The sequence below is a fragment of the Varroa jacobsoni genome, unplaced genomic scaffold (assembly GCF_002532875.2).
Source record: "Varroa jacobsoni isolate VJ856 unplaced genomic scaffold, vjacob_1.0 scaffold_669, whole genome shotgun sequence".
Taxonomy (NCBI): domain Eukaryota; kingdom Metazoa; phylum Arthropoda; class Arachnida; order Mesostigmata; family Varroidae; genus Varroa; species Varroa jacobsoni.
The window spans coordinates 159,226-171,825 of NW_019213571.1; the positions used below are offsets into that span (position 1 = coordinate 159,226).

General features: G+C 37.3%; 1 protein-coding gene and 2 long non-coding RNA genes across 7 annotated transcripts in view; 2 read left to right on the forward strand and 1 right to left on the reverse strand.

Annotated features, from left to right (window-relative positions):
• LOC111262494 (uncharacterized) lies at positions 1–7,922 on the forward strand. The gene is made up of 2 exons (XR_002681642.2): positions 1–314; positions 7,205–7,922. It is a non-coding gene; the product is annotated as an uncharacterized LOC111262494 (long non-coding RNA).
• The window catches only part of LOC111262493 (uncharacterized), a 17,379-nt gene continuing 11,228 nt past the window's right edge, over positions 6,450–12,600 (reverse strand). Inside the window, exons 3-4 of the long non-coding RNA XR_002681641.2 lie at positions 7,373–7,557; positions 6,450–6,602 (exon numbers count right to left, since the gene is read on the reverse strand). This is a non-coding gene — a long non-coding RNA (uncharacterized LOC111262493). The remainder of the gene's footprint in view (positions 6,603–7,372; positions 7,558–12,600) is intronic.
• Positions 11,407–12,600, forward strand: part of LOC111262492 (zinc finger X-chromosomal protein) — a 20,216-nt gene continuing 19,022 nt past the window's right edge. The window contains exons 1-2 of one of the 5 annotated variants that reach the window (XM_086969153.1): positions 11,407–11,969; positions 12,077–12,242. Coding sequence is in view for 2 of the 5 variants with exons in the window: in XM_022836800.2 (XP_022692535.1) it covers positions 12,150–12,242 (93 nt within the window). In the remaining 3 variants the exon portion in view is untranslated. Of the gene's footprint in view, positions 12,243–12,600 lie in introns of all 5 variants that reach the window. The other 4 variants (XM_086969154.1, XM_086969155.1, XM_022836800.2 and 1 more) reach the window with 4 other exon arrangements.

Here is a 12,600-nt window from a genome sequence, read left to right on the forward strand (position 1 = left end):
TCTATCAGCTACGTTTTGCTCTACGTACGTACGACGGCTTTGTCGACTCTTTGGCAACCTGGCTTTTGTAAGCCGGATAGAACTGCCGTTGCCTCTTGTACCTTGAGCCTCGCGTGGCCAGATGGCCCAGCCCTTCTCAGCTTCTTTGCGCCTGTTTTCTTCAGCCACACGCGCATGGATGAATGAACCGCCCAAAAGAAGGGAAGACGGACACTCTAGTACTGCTGCAGATCTTAGCTTCCGAGTCGCTGTACGGAGAGAACCGTCGATCTCTATACTACTAGCAGGAAGCAGACGACAATGGACCGAGATTGGTAAGAGCTAGGGCTCACTGTCTGCTGTGCTGGAATAATCTTCTCATGTATTCTCACGAATGACTCGAATCTTCACATTTTATCAAACCATCCTACTAATATCTTATAGCATTCACCTTAAAAAAAGCACTAAGGAAAATTCTCATTTTTCCAGTTTTTGAATCATCCCTACCTAAAACCAATAATATTTCAAGGAACTATTTTTCTCAAGACTAATTTTGCCTGCTCGCCCTAATCGTGACGAGTGACGGATACCCGCTGGAAACTATCTTAGTACTTGCTGATGTTTTGAAAACTCTTCATAGCTTTAATGCTTTCTCCTTTCCGACCAAATACTAGCACCTTTTTCTTCGAAGGTCACCTTTAGCAGAGTAAAATAAAATCTGTGAGTATAACATGGTCAAATGGAGTGCAGCAACAAACATTATCAAAATCGATAATAGTGAGAATAATAATTTTCAATCTGGGGTTGAACTAACTATAGGGCATAAGACAAACGTTCCTTATAAAATTAACGATACATTGTTGCGGTCAGATAATCAATTGTGATAATTATTTACATAACCATCTTGTCACTATAGGATAGTCTCTTTGTCTGTACTGATTTAGTTTCATTCGCCATTTATTTGAACGTTATAAAGATATAAAAAAATCCTTGCACATTGCAGTTAATTGCGGTAAAATGAATTTTATTAGTATTATTATTACAATGTTGCAATGACTATGAACCAACTTATCCTTCATAGAATGCCCAGTTTTGCCACTTAAATCAAAATGAAGATGAACTGACGTTGTCATCATTAGAAGAACAACTCTTACTGCTGCGCAGGCGCCTGACAGACGGGGCATAAATTGGTAGGCAACTGAACGTTTGAGCTGCCTAAATATCAAGCGTAGCGTTATAAGGACGTCAACGTTAGCTGGCTTTAATATTTAGAGCAATTAGGTTGACTACTATCGTTTCCGAAAAGCCGGAAACGGGTCTTTTTTTTAATGCCGTGGTCCGCGCTAGTGGTCGAACTTGCACCTAAACATCCCGACTATTGCTTCCATACTTTCGAACGCATGCCACAACTAGCTTTGAGGAACCTCTGGGCATAGCTAAATTAAACGTTGATAAAGGCATTGCACAATAGCAATTTTCTCCAAAATCCTTGCAAAAAAAACTTCCAGGTACAGAGCTTAGGCATTTTTTCACACCCGATGCAAATTGGACGGCACTAGGCAGTCCTGCATACGACTAAGCTACAAAAGGGGGCTCTATTGATTTTCAGATTTATTAAATTGATTATTGCCTAAATTCAAAACCAAAACGCGATTAGCTTCACACGACACTGACGTTTCATTAACCACTAACAGAATAGAATACTACTCTGGATCCTTGCAATCATATGCAGGAACTAACAAAGGTCTTGCTCGGTCCAGAGCAAGCACTGAAACGTACTGGGTAAACCAGGCCTAGAAGTTGATTCGACAAAGAAGAAGGACAGTCAGTGCTTAAGGCACTCATTTTGTATACCGTACAGCTCGCAGCCAATTTTTCCTTTATTATCTTTTGTGCTCGTAACGAGCGTGAATGATAATTGTGCCATCTACTAGCCATAATTGAGTCGCATTATTTCAACGTCCCAACGGCAACTCTCACTATTGGTGACGGTGCGCGAAGCAGTGGGCGAAATCATCAGGGTCAGGAACAATAAGTATCTGGATCGATATCGTTAAGCTAGCGAATCACTACATTTATAATTGTATTTTCAGTGAAGTTAATCGGGTGCACTCGAAGAGCTAGACCCCGTTTTACAATTTAAAGAAAGCTTCTATAATTCGATATTGTATTCAGGAATGATCGTAACGGTCTGAGATTCATAGTCGGATCTACACTAATTTTATTCGAAGTTGTCCATAGTGTTTTTATTTTAGATTGTCCCATCGGCATAAAATCGCAGTACGGTTCTCCTAAGATTGCAATAAAACTAAACTTAAATCTTGAAAATGTACAGTAAAAACTTTACGTGCCACTAAACGCAAAATCCAATGAGCTCAGTATTAGTTATACCAGAAAACAGGCCAGCCCAAGCCGAAAGCGCAGTCAGCTGCACCGGTTTTTCAAAAAGTCTCTTAGAAGAAAGGTTCAGGTTTACTTCAGGGTTAAATTATTAGAGAAGAGTTACCTCTTTTCAGCATACGTCCTATGAGATTTTTAAGCTAGAAATGAGCTCTGTTCAAATTCGTTTTTCGACCTCACCAGCTGCCAAACGGCAACCTTTAATAAGTTATTGGATACAAATATTTCCAATTGTATATAAATGACCCATGTGGTCAACACCATTCTAGCTCACCTTACTCAACTGACTCAAAATGAATAGTGCCATCTATATTTTGGAAGATGCGAACCAGTCTTCAACGCTTCCCTAAGGACTTCGGAGGTTTTTTCAACCAGACAGCTCAGTTTACTTTTTCAACGTTGTCCCGAAAGGCCACGGCCTGCCTCTACCTTGGCCTATTGCACCTGTCCCGGAATGTTCGAATACATTTCAGAACTTGTGAAGTTTATAGGGCTGCGTTGAAATTAGAGAAGCCTTTTTCAACGGCTCAAAAACATTGCTTACTTCACGTCGTTGTTTTTATGAGGCGGTGGAAGATAACGAAAGCAGAATAAAGTTGCTGGTTTGTCGTAGACTAAGTAAAAATAACGTAGCCATAACATAGTCAATAGAAATAAAAACGATCAAGCAACGATGTATAACTAAATGCCGCACTCCTTCAGCTTTCTGCGATAATCTTTAGAATTTTCTATGTTCCATTGACAGCATTTTTACCCGTCTATAGGAACAACTCTTCATACGTATCCCTTTTGTGCGCACGAAACTTTATTTACATTTTTTCTAAAGTGTGAGTTTAGTTCACGCAAACTTACCGCTTTCTAACGGGAATTATTGTTCCACTAAAAAATCGACATATCCAATCATAAGTCTGCAGGTCTTTGCTTCTGTAGACGATCACTTTTAAATAAACAAAAAAAAAGAAATATAAAGGTTTTATATACATATTTTTTTATGACGCATAAAACGTGACACATAGATATATATATATATATATATATATATATCTGATTAAAATCAAGATAGGATGCGACTAATCAGCACACGTCCTTGTTTCCTTTCCCTTTGTCGGGCATTGTTTATCATGCTGCTAACGCCCATTTGTATACACCTTCTTTTGCTCGTACTCGTTGTTCGTCGAATTATCATCGTTTAGCCATGCATAAGTGAACCTCCTTCTTCACAGGGCGTTCGGCCGCACTGTGTCAGTCCTTATCCTAGCATCTGTATAACGTTGAATGTATAAAAATCAATTGAGGAGATAAAATGTGGGAGATATATCCAACGGCGACTTATTTTCGCGGCAAACTGGCACCGACCGATGCCATTTACCCATTGCTTGGCTGGCACAGCGTTAACGAACTTCTACTACACTGTACCGTTCCCCATTCTATCCCCACTTAGGGTCTGTTCTTTACTCCTTTGGTTTTTCTATCTTTATTTCTCACTTTTTATCATACAAATAGATCCACATTTACAGGACGGTACAAACCTAGGATCACGTCCGGGCTCGATTCCTTCGCATTCTAGTCGCTGTCGTTGCTTGGGACATCGACAGATAGGGTTATGCCACACAGCATCTTTGTATATATATAAAGAGAGGAAAAGGGTCCTCTACAGTAACGAGTCTAGCCAAGTCAGCAAGCGGGCAGAAGTGCAGAAAAGACGAACGAAGTTTCTTCACCAAAAACCACCTCTCGAATCGGTTTTTTGTCTTTTTTCCCGTTCAAAATCAAATCCATTGCGCATAGTGCCAAAGTGCGTTCCAAGCCTACTAGCTAAAAGACTTTTGCTTTTCAGGGCAGTCTACATTACTTGATTGTACGTTTTTTGAAAATTAAAACGCCATATGAATTTTATTCAGCATCTAATGTGCTTGAGTTAGCCAAGTGATTTCGAATTTCGGTGCTAGGAAATCAGTTAGGACGGAAATTTGCAACGTGCAAATTTCCAAGAATTATAGGCATAAAATGGTATTTCAAGCGCCTCATGCAAATGTTTTTGTGACGACGCCATCTTTTAGAATATACTCACACCGACCATGTCTAAATATACTACTTTAATGCCACATTTGCCTGCATGGTAATTAATGACAAATTTTTTACTTGCAAATGAGGCAGACAAATTTAGCATTTTATGCGTACTATAGTACAGCACTGTATGTACTGTGCTATGAGTCCCTGCGCTGCTTGACATAAATTAGTTTCTATATTTGTTCGTTTCCTTGCAAATACTTTGCTCAGTGTTTTTGCATAATTCTGTACTACCCATAGGGTTTTCTTACTCTACAACTTGACGTGATATAGTAGAAACTTTATTATATTTAACAATGATATGATAATTTTTTTTATTTTGACTACACCTCACTTCAGAATTAGCCCAGCTGCCACAAAAAACATAAGCCAAAGCTTTCCTTTCGTTGTCGGAAATGTATAGACGTTTCCTAGGATAGCCAGAGTGGTCTTACCTTCAGACATTATTACAATGTTTCGACTGTACGAAAAAAGTCTTTTTAAGACTCACTTCTACCGCATAAATATCATGTAATTATTAAATATAGCTGAAAGTGCTTTTAAGCATGCGTTAGTCTTCAATGAAAAAGCTAGTGGAGCCAAACAAAAAAGATGGTCGTGGGCGTACTAAACGTTCAAAAAAAAGTTTAAAAATAACAACTGTACTGCAACGTATGTGTAGAAGAATCTACACGCAGAAACGAACTAATTGTCACAGATTTGATCATACAAATGGCGCCATCTGGCCGAGAGCGAAGGCCCATGTTTTGCAAAGCAATACGACGAGCACGTAAAGGTGTAATTTATGTTATACAATGCCGATGACTATGCTATTCACAGACGCAGGAGTTCTCAATCAGTGTTAGGTAGAAAATAGATATTTTTGTATGAACCTAATACTATGTCTTTGAAAAAACTGACAGAGGTAAAAAATAAAAAAAGAAGCAGGTAAATACAACACGAAACATAACTCTTTTCGGCGTGGGTTGAGAAGGGCCTCTGGCAGTTTTTGGACGCAAACATAAGATAGTGCGCTTAAGCATAGATCATCGGTTATTAATATATTTGAAATTTCTTGTTACGCTAATAGGTACCACCACGGTATCAAAAGTATGGTGTGAGACCGATACCATTGAAGTCATTTTCACTTACAATATTGGCAGATGTGCGAAAATCGCTTTTAGACTGAAGGCTCTTCTCCTGGACACCGTAACAGACGTTGTCTGTATCAAATAATGATCGATGCAAGTACAAGCCCAGTTAAGCAAAAATACTCAGGGGGCTGAGGTCATCATTTTTAAATCCGATTAAGCAGCTTTCTAGTTACATGTTGCTTTTCATGTGCGTAGCTGGTCATCTAATAGCTTTGGCCAAACTTTCACAGTGATGTTTGGTATCACAAAATTTTTTTCGGATCCATTGACCATTATTGGAACTACTTTGCTTATAATGCTTGCATCTGCTGCGTCACTTTTAGAGAGACGTAATGTCTTAGAGCCTTTAAACCTTGAAAATATGTCGCGGTCCATTGCTGCTCATTGTGTTCAGAGTTGTTGGCATCACCCAATATAAATAAATAAAACTTAGGCAGAATGAGTGTACTCGTCCCTGAAAAATCGGACTCTTGATTAATGCATACTAACTGGATATGGGTTGGACCAAATATATAATTTCCAACTATATATATAATTTCATATATACAGTTAATATCCACTACTGTAACGTATTTCAAAAGTTGAGCTCGTTTTACGCGTTCCTGTAATGTTTCTTCAAAAAGGGTATCCAACTTTAACGAGTCTTCAATTGATCTTACATATTTTGTTCAAACGTAAATATTAGCGGGTGGAACATGAATAATTTGGTTCTTTTTACTATCTCCATTCTCTTTTACCTCTCCAGCGTTTGTGTACTTTTGTATACCATTCAAAGATGCTTTCTCCCGTTTGTACGTCCATTGTAATTCTTTGTTGTGCGATAAACACAATCTCATGTCGAATTCAGGCTCTAAATGAGAAGGTATATATTTTGCCGTTTGCACAGCCCGGTATTTTATTGAAATCAAGAGTTGCCGAAATGGCCTGTAATCTGGCAGTCTTCTTCACCGCGCCTCACTCTGAGCGACTGCTCCCCGTATATTGAATCAAGGTTCTGAACCGTGACGTTGCCTCCGATGTCTGCGAAGCGATGTATTACAAGACAAATTAGAAGGGAATTCTATACATTTACTCCATTTAAATTGGCTAACCAATTTCCCACTGAAAATACGGGCAATACATGTATATATAGTTTCACTTGTATACGGTGAAGAGAGAGTTATTTAATAAGAATTAGTCGCAGCTTTCTCAAAAGCCTATATTAATCTACGTCTACATTTTGTATCGCAGTTAGGCGTTCTATTAGACGGCTTGCTCCCAGCACAAAACGAGGTCTCTATACTTTATGAGTTCGAACCTAAAACAGCCTAACAAGCAAGTACGTTACCCAGTAAGCTACTATGGGTGTCTTCGGGTCGGTATCATCCCAATTTTTCATTTGAAATTCATGATTTCGAAATACAGTCATAGGCCCTGTATATCCAAGAGGCAGTGGCCAGTACTCGTTAGGTTTACCACTTTTTTTAATATTTGTTGTTTAGCTAAATGACTTTCATTAAACTAAAAATCGACTTATAATTCGTTTTATGCGTTAACCTGATATTTACAGATCACACACAAACGGCGGATAGTAAACTAGCTAACTACCAACAATGAAGCCGTATTTGAATTTCTCTTTGCAGCCTTAAAAACGGAAACAGCCACATCAAAGGACCGCCGAAAAATCCTATGCGTCTAAACGCCAAATCGACAATAACAAGGAGCTGGCTTTTTCTATATGAGGAGCTATTGGCTTAGCTTTTTAGTATTTTATTTCTATATATATGCTTGCTTTATTTGATCATACATACATTTGTCCTAAATGTTTTTTGACATATCACAATAGTATAACGACGTGGGCTGAGTTACAGTCAGGTCTTTGCTTGCATACCTGACTAGGACTCAAACGTTTTTCAAATATCTTGCGTAATTATTATCCATTCGGTCTGAAGTTACCTAGACCAGCGTCAACAACATTGCCTCCTCTTACCGTAACCTGAAAATATAATATCGCTATGTAGAAACGGTTTCGATCGTGCCCGGAATGAGGATTTTTGCGGAAGTGTTAGCGCTGGGAGGTTCTAGCTTAGCGTTAAAGAAAAATATGTCGATAGTAGCGTTTGTCACAGTGACCCTTTGCTGCTTGACGACACAAAATTTGAACTCAACCATTCAGAGGGCAATGGTGCCTCGACAAGGTTCAATTTCATCCCCGATACAACGAAGCCTTTGTTCCGCCACTATACACGAGCAAATGTTATTAGCACATATTCACGCATGATGATGCTCACCCCATACGTTTAAACATGTTAGCTCAATAAAATGTACTTTCAGAAAAGCGCAGTAAAGCAGATTATACTAGCCACTTGTAATTTTTTCATTCAAAGTATTATTTCGAGCTATAACATAAACCTGATTATGGTGATCCTACAGAAGTAAAAAATAATTGTTTTAGAAACCACTCGAGATCTTACAATATAACTCTATGAATATCGTGAAATTTGCTTGATTGTCAAAAAAAAACATGTAAATATTTGACAAAACTCTTCTAATACGACTTTATCACAAAAACGCTATAGTTTTCTGCATATGTAAAAAAAAAGGTTATCCTGTACTTTTTCACATGTCTCCGGTAACTAAAAGGATTAATAGAGCGAAGTTTCAGTTTTTGTGTCCGGCGAAAATTTAATAGCGAGATAATACTAGTATCTTAATAGGAAAAAAATAACTCTCGTCGGCAGCATACGGAGAACAATGCCCAGCAAAACCCAACCTAGGCCACTAATCCAATTAGGCAGTTCGACTGGGCATGGGATCGCCAAAGGTCAGTTATCACCATCTATCTATATCGTCGAGATTCGTACAGTTGATACGGAACAAGAAGGTCTTGGATCACCTTATTTTATATATATTTAATATATATATAGAAATATATTTAATTATTAATTCTAAATGAATTATATTTTTATACATCCCTTTACAGCAGAAACAATAGTGTAATACGTAAATAGACTGGCAAAAAAATCAATTTTATATTAGTTTGATTACTAAAATCAGTCGGTCTGTAAATAACTCAAAAGCGCTTACATTACAGCTGACACTTGCTTACGTTCTCTAGATAGTATAATTAAGCCTTCCTCGACAATGAAATTAGGAATATTCTTCAGCTTTACTCGTCGCTGATTAAAATATATTATACTTATGAAGATTGATAGTTGAAAACAATAATTATAATCTTTTTACAGTTTAGATATCAATAAATACACACCCTAACTTCAAATCTAACTTCAAATCGAATAAATTGCTTATATCGTGAATAAAAACTTAATGAACCAAATAGTATGTAGAAATTTGTAAATCCGCTTATCAAACTGTAAGTTCAGATAACTGATCCTTTGGGACCACCAAGAAACAAAAATCGTGAACACACTTTGTTTTTAAAATGTAGACGACGCATTCATAGCACCCGTGCTATGAAGGGTCTTTATGAGTACAATCAACTTCTCACATATATAAGAGTTAAAAAGTTTCTTTCTTTATTTAAGCAGGGCATATTGGGTTTGCCGCAAACTAGCTACGAAATGTAATAAGCCGAACTATAATATTTATTTCGCTGGTCATAAAAGGGCTATTTTATGAACGTTATAAAATACCTATATTATTTAAAACGAGATGCACCTCAACTGACCGAAGTTTAGTGCTTTTTCAAACAACGTTTATCGACCTTTTCAATAGCATACACGGTTTAACGAAATTAATACATTATTTTTAATTTGCATTTAATCCGTTTTTTAACTATAGAAATAAAGAAATGATAAGACCTTTAAGATATTCATCTAGTAGGAACTGACGATAATTGCATGTTGTTGATATACTGCTTTATCCAACAAAATTTTCAGAGGAAGAATAAAATATTTATATTTGAATGATTGACGGATAACACGCCACTTTGACGAAGGAACCTTACCTTAATATATAAGCACTGCTAAACTCGTCTATTGTAGAATGAAAACATCTGTAACAAATACATACACATGACACTACACGGTCACATTGCTCATCTTCCACTGGAGGTCAAGCAAGCTTTTAAAAAATAGGAGCGGGCTTGCAAAAATACGATGTTTTTTTGGTTTGGTTTGGCAACTCCTTTGACATACAAGGTGGTTTAGTCTCCAGCAGTTTCCCTACTGATTTCCGAACACTACCGATTCTAAAGACGAGATGGTATCGATCGAGGACGAGCGTAAATGAATATTAAATTGCCGCTAAGAAAAAGTGGCCGTTTTTCTAGCCATATAGCTTCAAAGTCGCATGGGTTGATGGGTGTCGTTTGAAAAGTGGTATCTGGCAATATACGATGTGCTAAATTTGTTCGAATGTTTTTATTCAGACTAAAACGACCTTAAAAATCAATTTTTGCAAAGAGCACTATATTTACCAATTTATATGTATATATATACATATACCTTGAGTTGGGTCTACCCGGCATTTGTAATAAAATAGTAAGTAATACTTACTATTAAAAAAAGTATTACTTACTATTTTATTACGATAAAAGCACAAAAGAGACCCGTAAAAAAGTTCCTACTCAACTCAAGATGCGTTACCAGACGAAACAGCTTAAAGACGGTTGGGTTGCTTTTCATCTGTATATTTCGACGTGAAAAATGTCCCTCGTGTTGATCGACCAATTATGAAAGACGGGGATGAAATCGTTGTAAAAGTTGAGCAAGACCGACCAAAAGTAAGTAATCATGACACTGCCAACGAAGTAAACATTTACCACTAAACACTTTTGAACCATTTGAATGAACCGGGCTATAAAAAAAGAGGTGCAGGATATATGGATGTTATACGAACTCACGCAAACAAATTTACTCGATTCGATTGTCGTCTCCGATACCCTACAGAAACGTAACGAAATTACTTTTGAAGCCAAAAAATATCAGACTCAACAATAATGTGCGAATGTACAAAAAATAAGAAATGTGCTCGAAAGTCCAAGCTGACCCCAAAAAAGGTGATGCCATTGAATTGAAAAGGAATCGTGTATTACAAGTTGCTACCGCTTGGCAAAACTGTTGGTTCAGACCTTTACTACCAACGACTAACAAGATTACAACAGGGCACTGATAAAAAATAACCTAAATTGGTGGACAAAATGTGAACCGTCTTTTACTATTATTCTTCTTGTTTTTACGGTATCTGACTACATAGCTATCCGGCAAAAATTGATAGAATTTAAATCGGACTTTTCAATGCATTCGTCACATAGTCCGGATCTTGTATTATCAAATTATTGGCTGTTTCGGTCGCTGAAGATTCGTTTTAATGAACTTTACTGGAGGGATACAAATGGGAAAACGTTTTCGTCACAGTTTCTTACTTGGAAATGACAGGGCTTTATTATGATGAGATTATGGCGTTACGAATAGCAGAAGGTCATAGATCAAAATGGGTGCATATTTAATTTGGTAATACCCTTTTAAAATATATAAAAAAAAATATTTGCTTCAGTTCTAGCTTAAAAATGGTTAATACTTTTTTGACCCAATATAAAAATTGGGCAAACAACTGCAGCAGCAAAAATCGACGCTCGGTCTATTGTAGAACTTTGAAACTAAGCTACACCTATTTCGTGTTATAAGTTCTTTTCAGCGCATCTGGTTAGCTTATTTAATCCGGCCGATCAAACATCTCTCTGCATGGAAAATGGGGCTTAAGGTAATTTCATTAATGGGTAGTTCATTCAAAAGAATGTTGAAAACAGTAAAACTAGGGCACCACCACTTGATTTGTTGTAGCTTTCCGTGCACCCAAAAATACCACACACGTTCTATGGAGCTCGTTGTATCGATTGTTTACGTCCTGCCCTATATTTATTCTGTGTTAGTCCTGTCTGTTTCTATTTTAAGGAAAGGGGATATCTCTCCTCGCAATTCACACACACATTATACACATCGTGGGAGGAGTGGACTAAACTGCAGCGAACATTAAATTTAACCCTGTGATTTACTGCAGATGTCAATGTGATTTTTCGGAACCAATTAAGCATACATGAAGTCTGCTAATCAGTTTGCCATTTTGTAATGTATTAATCTTATAATTATAGCTTTGATGTAAAGCTCTGGATGATCGGACACAGAGGCAAGACCTCCTCTGAGGAAATATATATTTGCTGCTTTGGATCTGACTATTCTATTTGTCTGCATGTATTTAGTAAATAAAGTTGGAATTATGATTAACAATAGTAACAGTAATAACGATGGTAGTTAATAAAGACAATGGGTTATGCAAATATGTTGTTCTTAACGAATCGATTATTGCCCACTGGTCAGTTGCGGAGTTCTGATTAATTCGTTAATTGGTTGCAAAAGTTGGGTTGGGAGGGGAAGAATTCAGAATCGTGTAAGTGTCTGCATGAAAATTAAGTGAAAATTTAGGAAAAGCTTGAAATTATTTAATCGTACTTTTTTGGTACTGCTCGAAGTGCATCGCTCTGATTTGTGATTCAGGATAATAGCACCAGGACGGAGTGAAATTTGGATGTGCTAAACGGATGGTGCGCTGTGATCTGTGAGTGCAACAATGGTAATGCTGCTGCCTGACATTCGACGTGCTTCGCAAGTGAAAAGAGAAACAACCAACAAAAATGTGGTCCTGTTTCCGGCCATCATAAAGGTTTGATTAGTTGAAAACAAACGCTCTTTATTGCGTAATTTGGTGCGATTGTTTACCAAATTGTGTAAATAAACAAAAATAGAAAAGCAGACAGATGAGATCAGATTTGCATTTTGTCGAAAAATATGTGCTGGATTCAGATATTCTCATTTTATGTATCAACCCTGCGCGACCCGCGGATAACTTTATAGACTAAATACATGAAAACTTCTTTGCCTTTGTACTTTTATATTATACAATCACCTGTAGTTTATAGACCCGCAATAGTGGCTCTAATGTGTGCGCAGAAAAATAAATATGCTCGCAATCTGATCGCAATAAAAAAATAAGTTATAGCATAAAAAGGCCAGAATGCTTA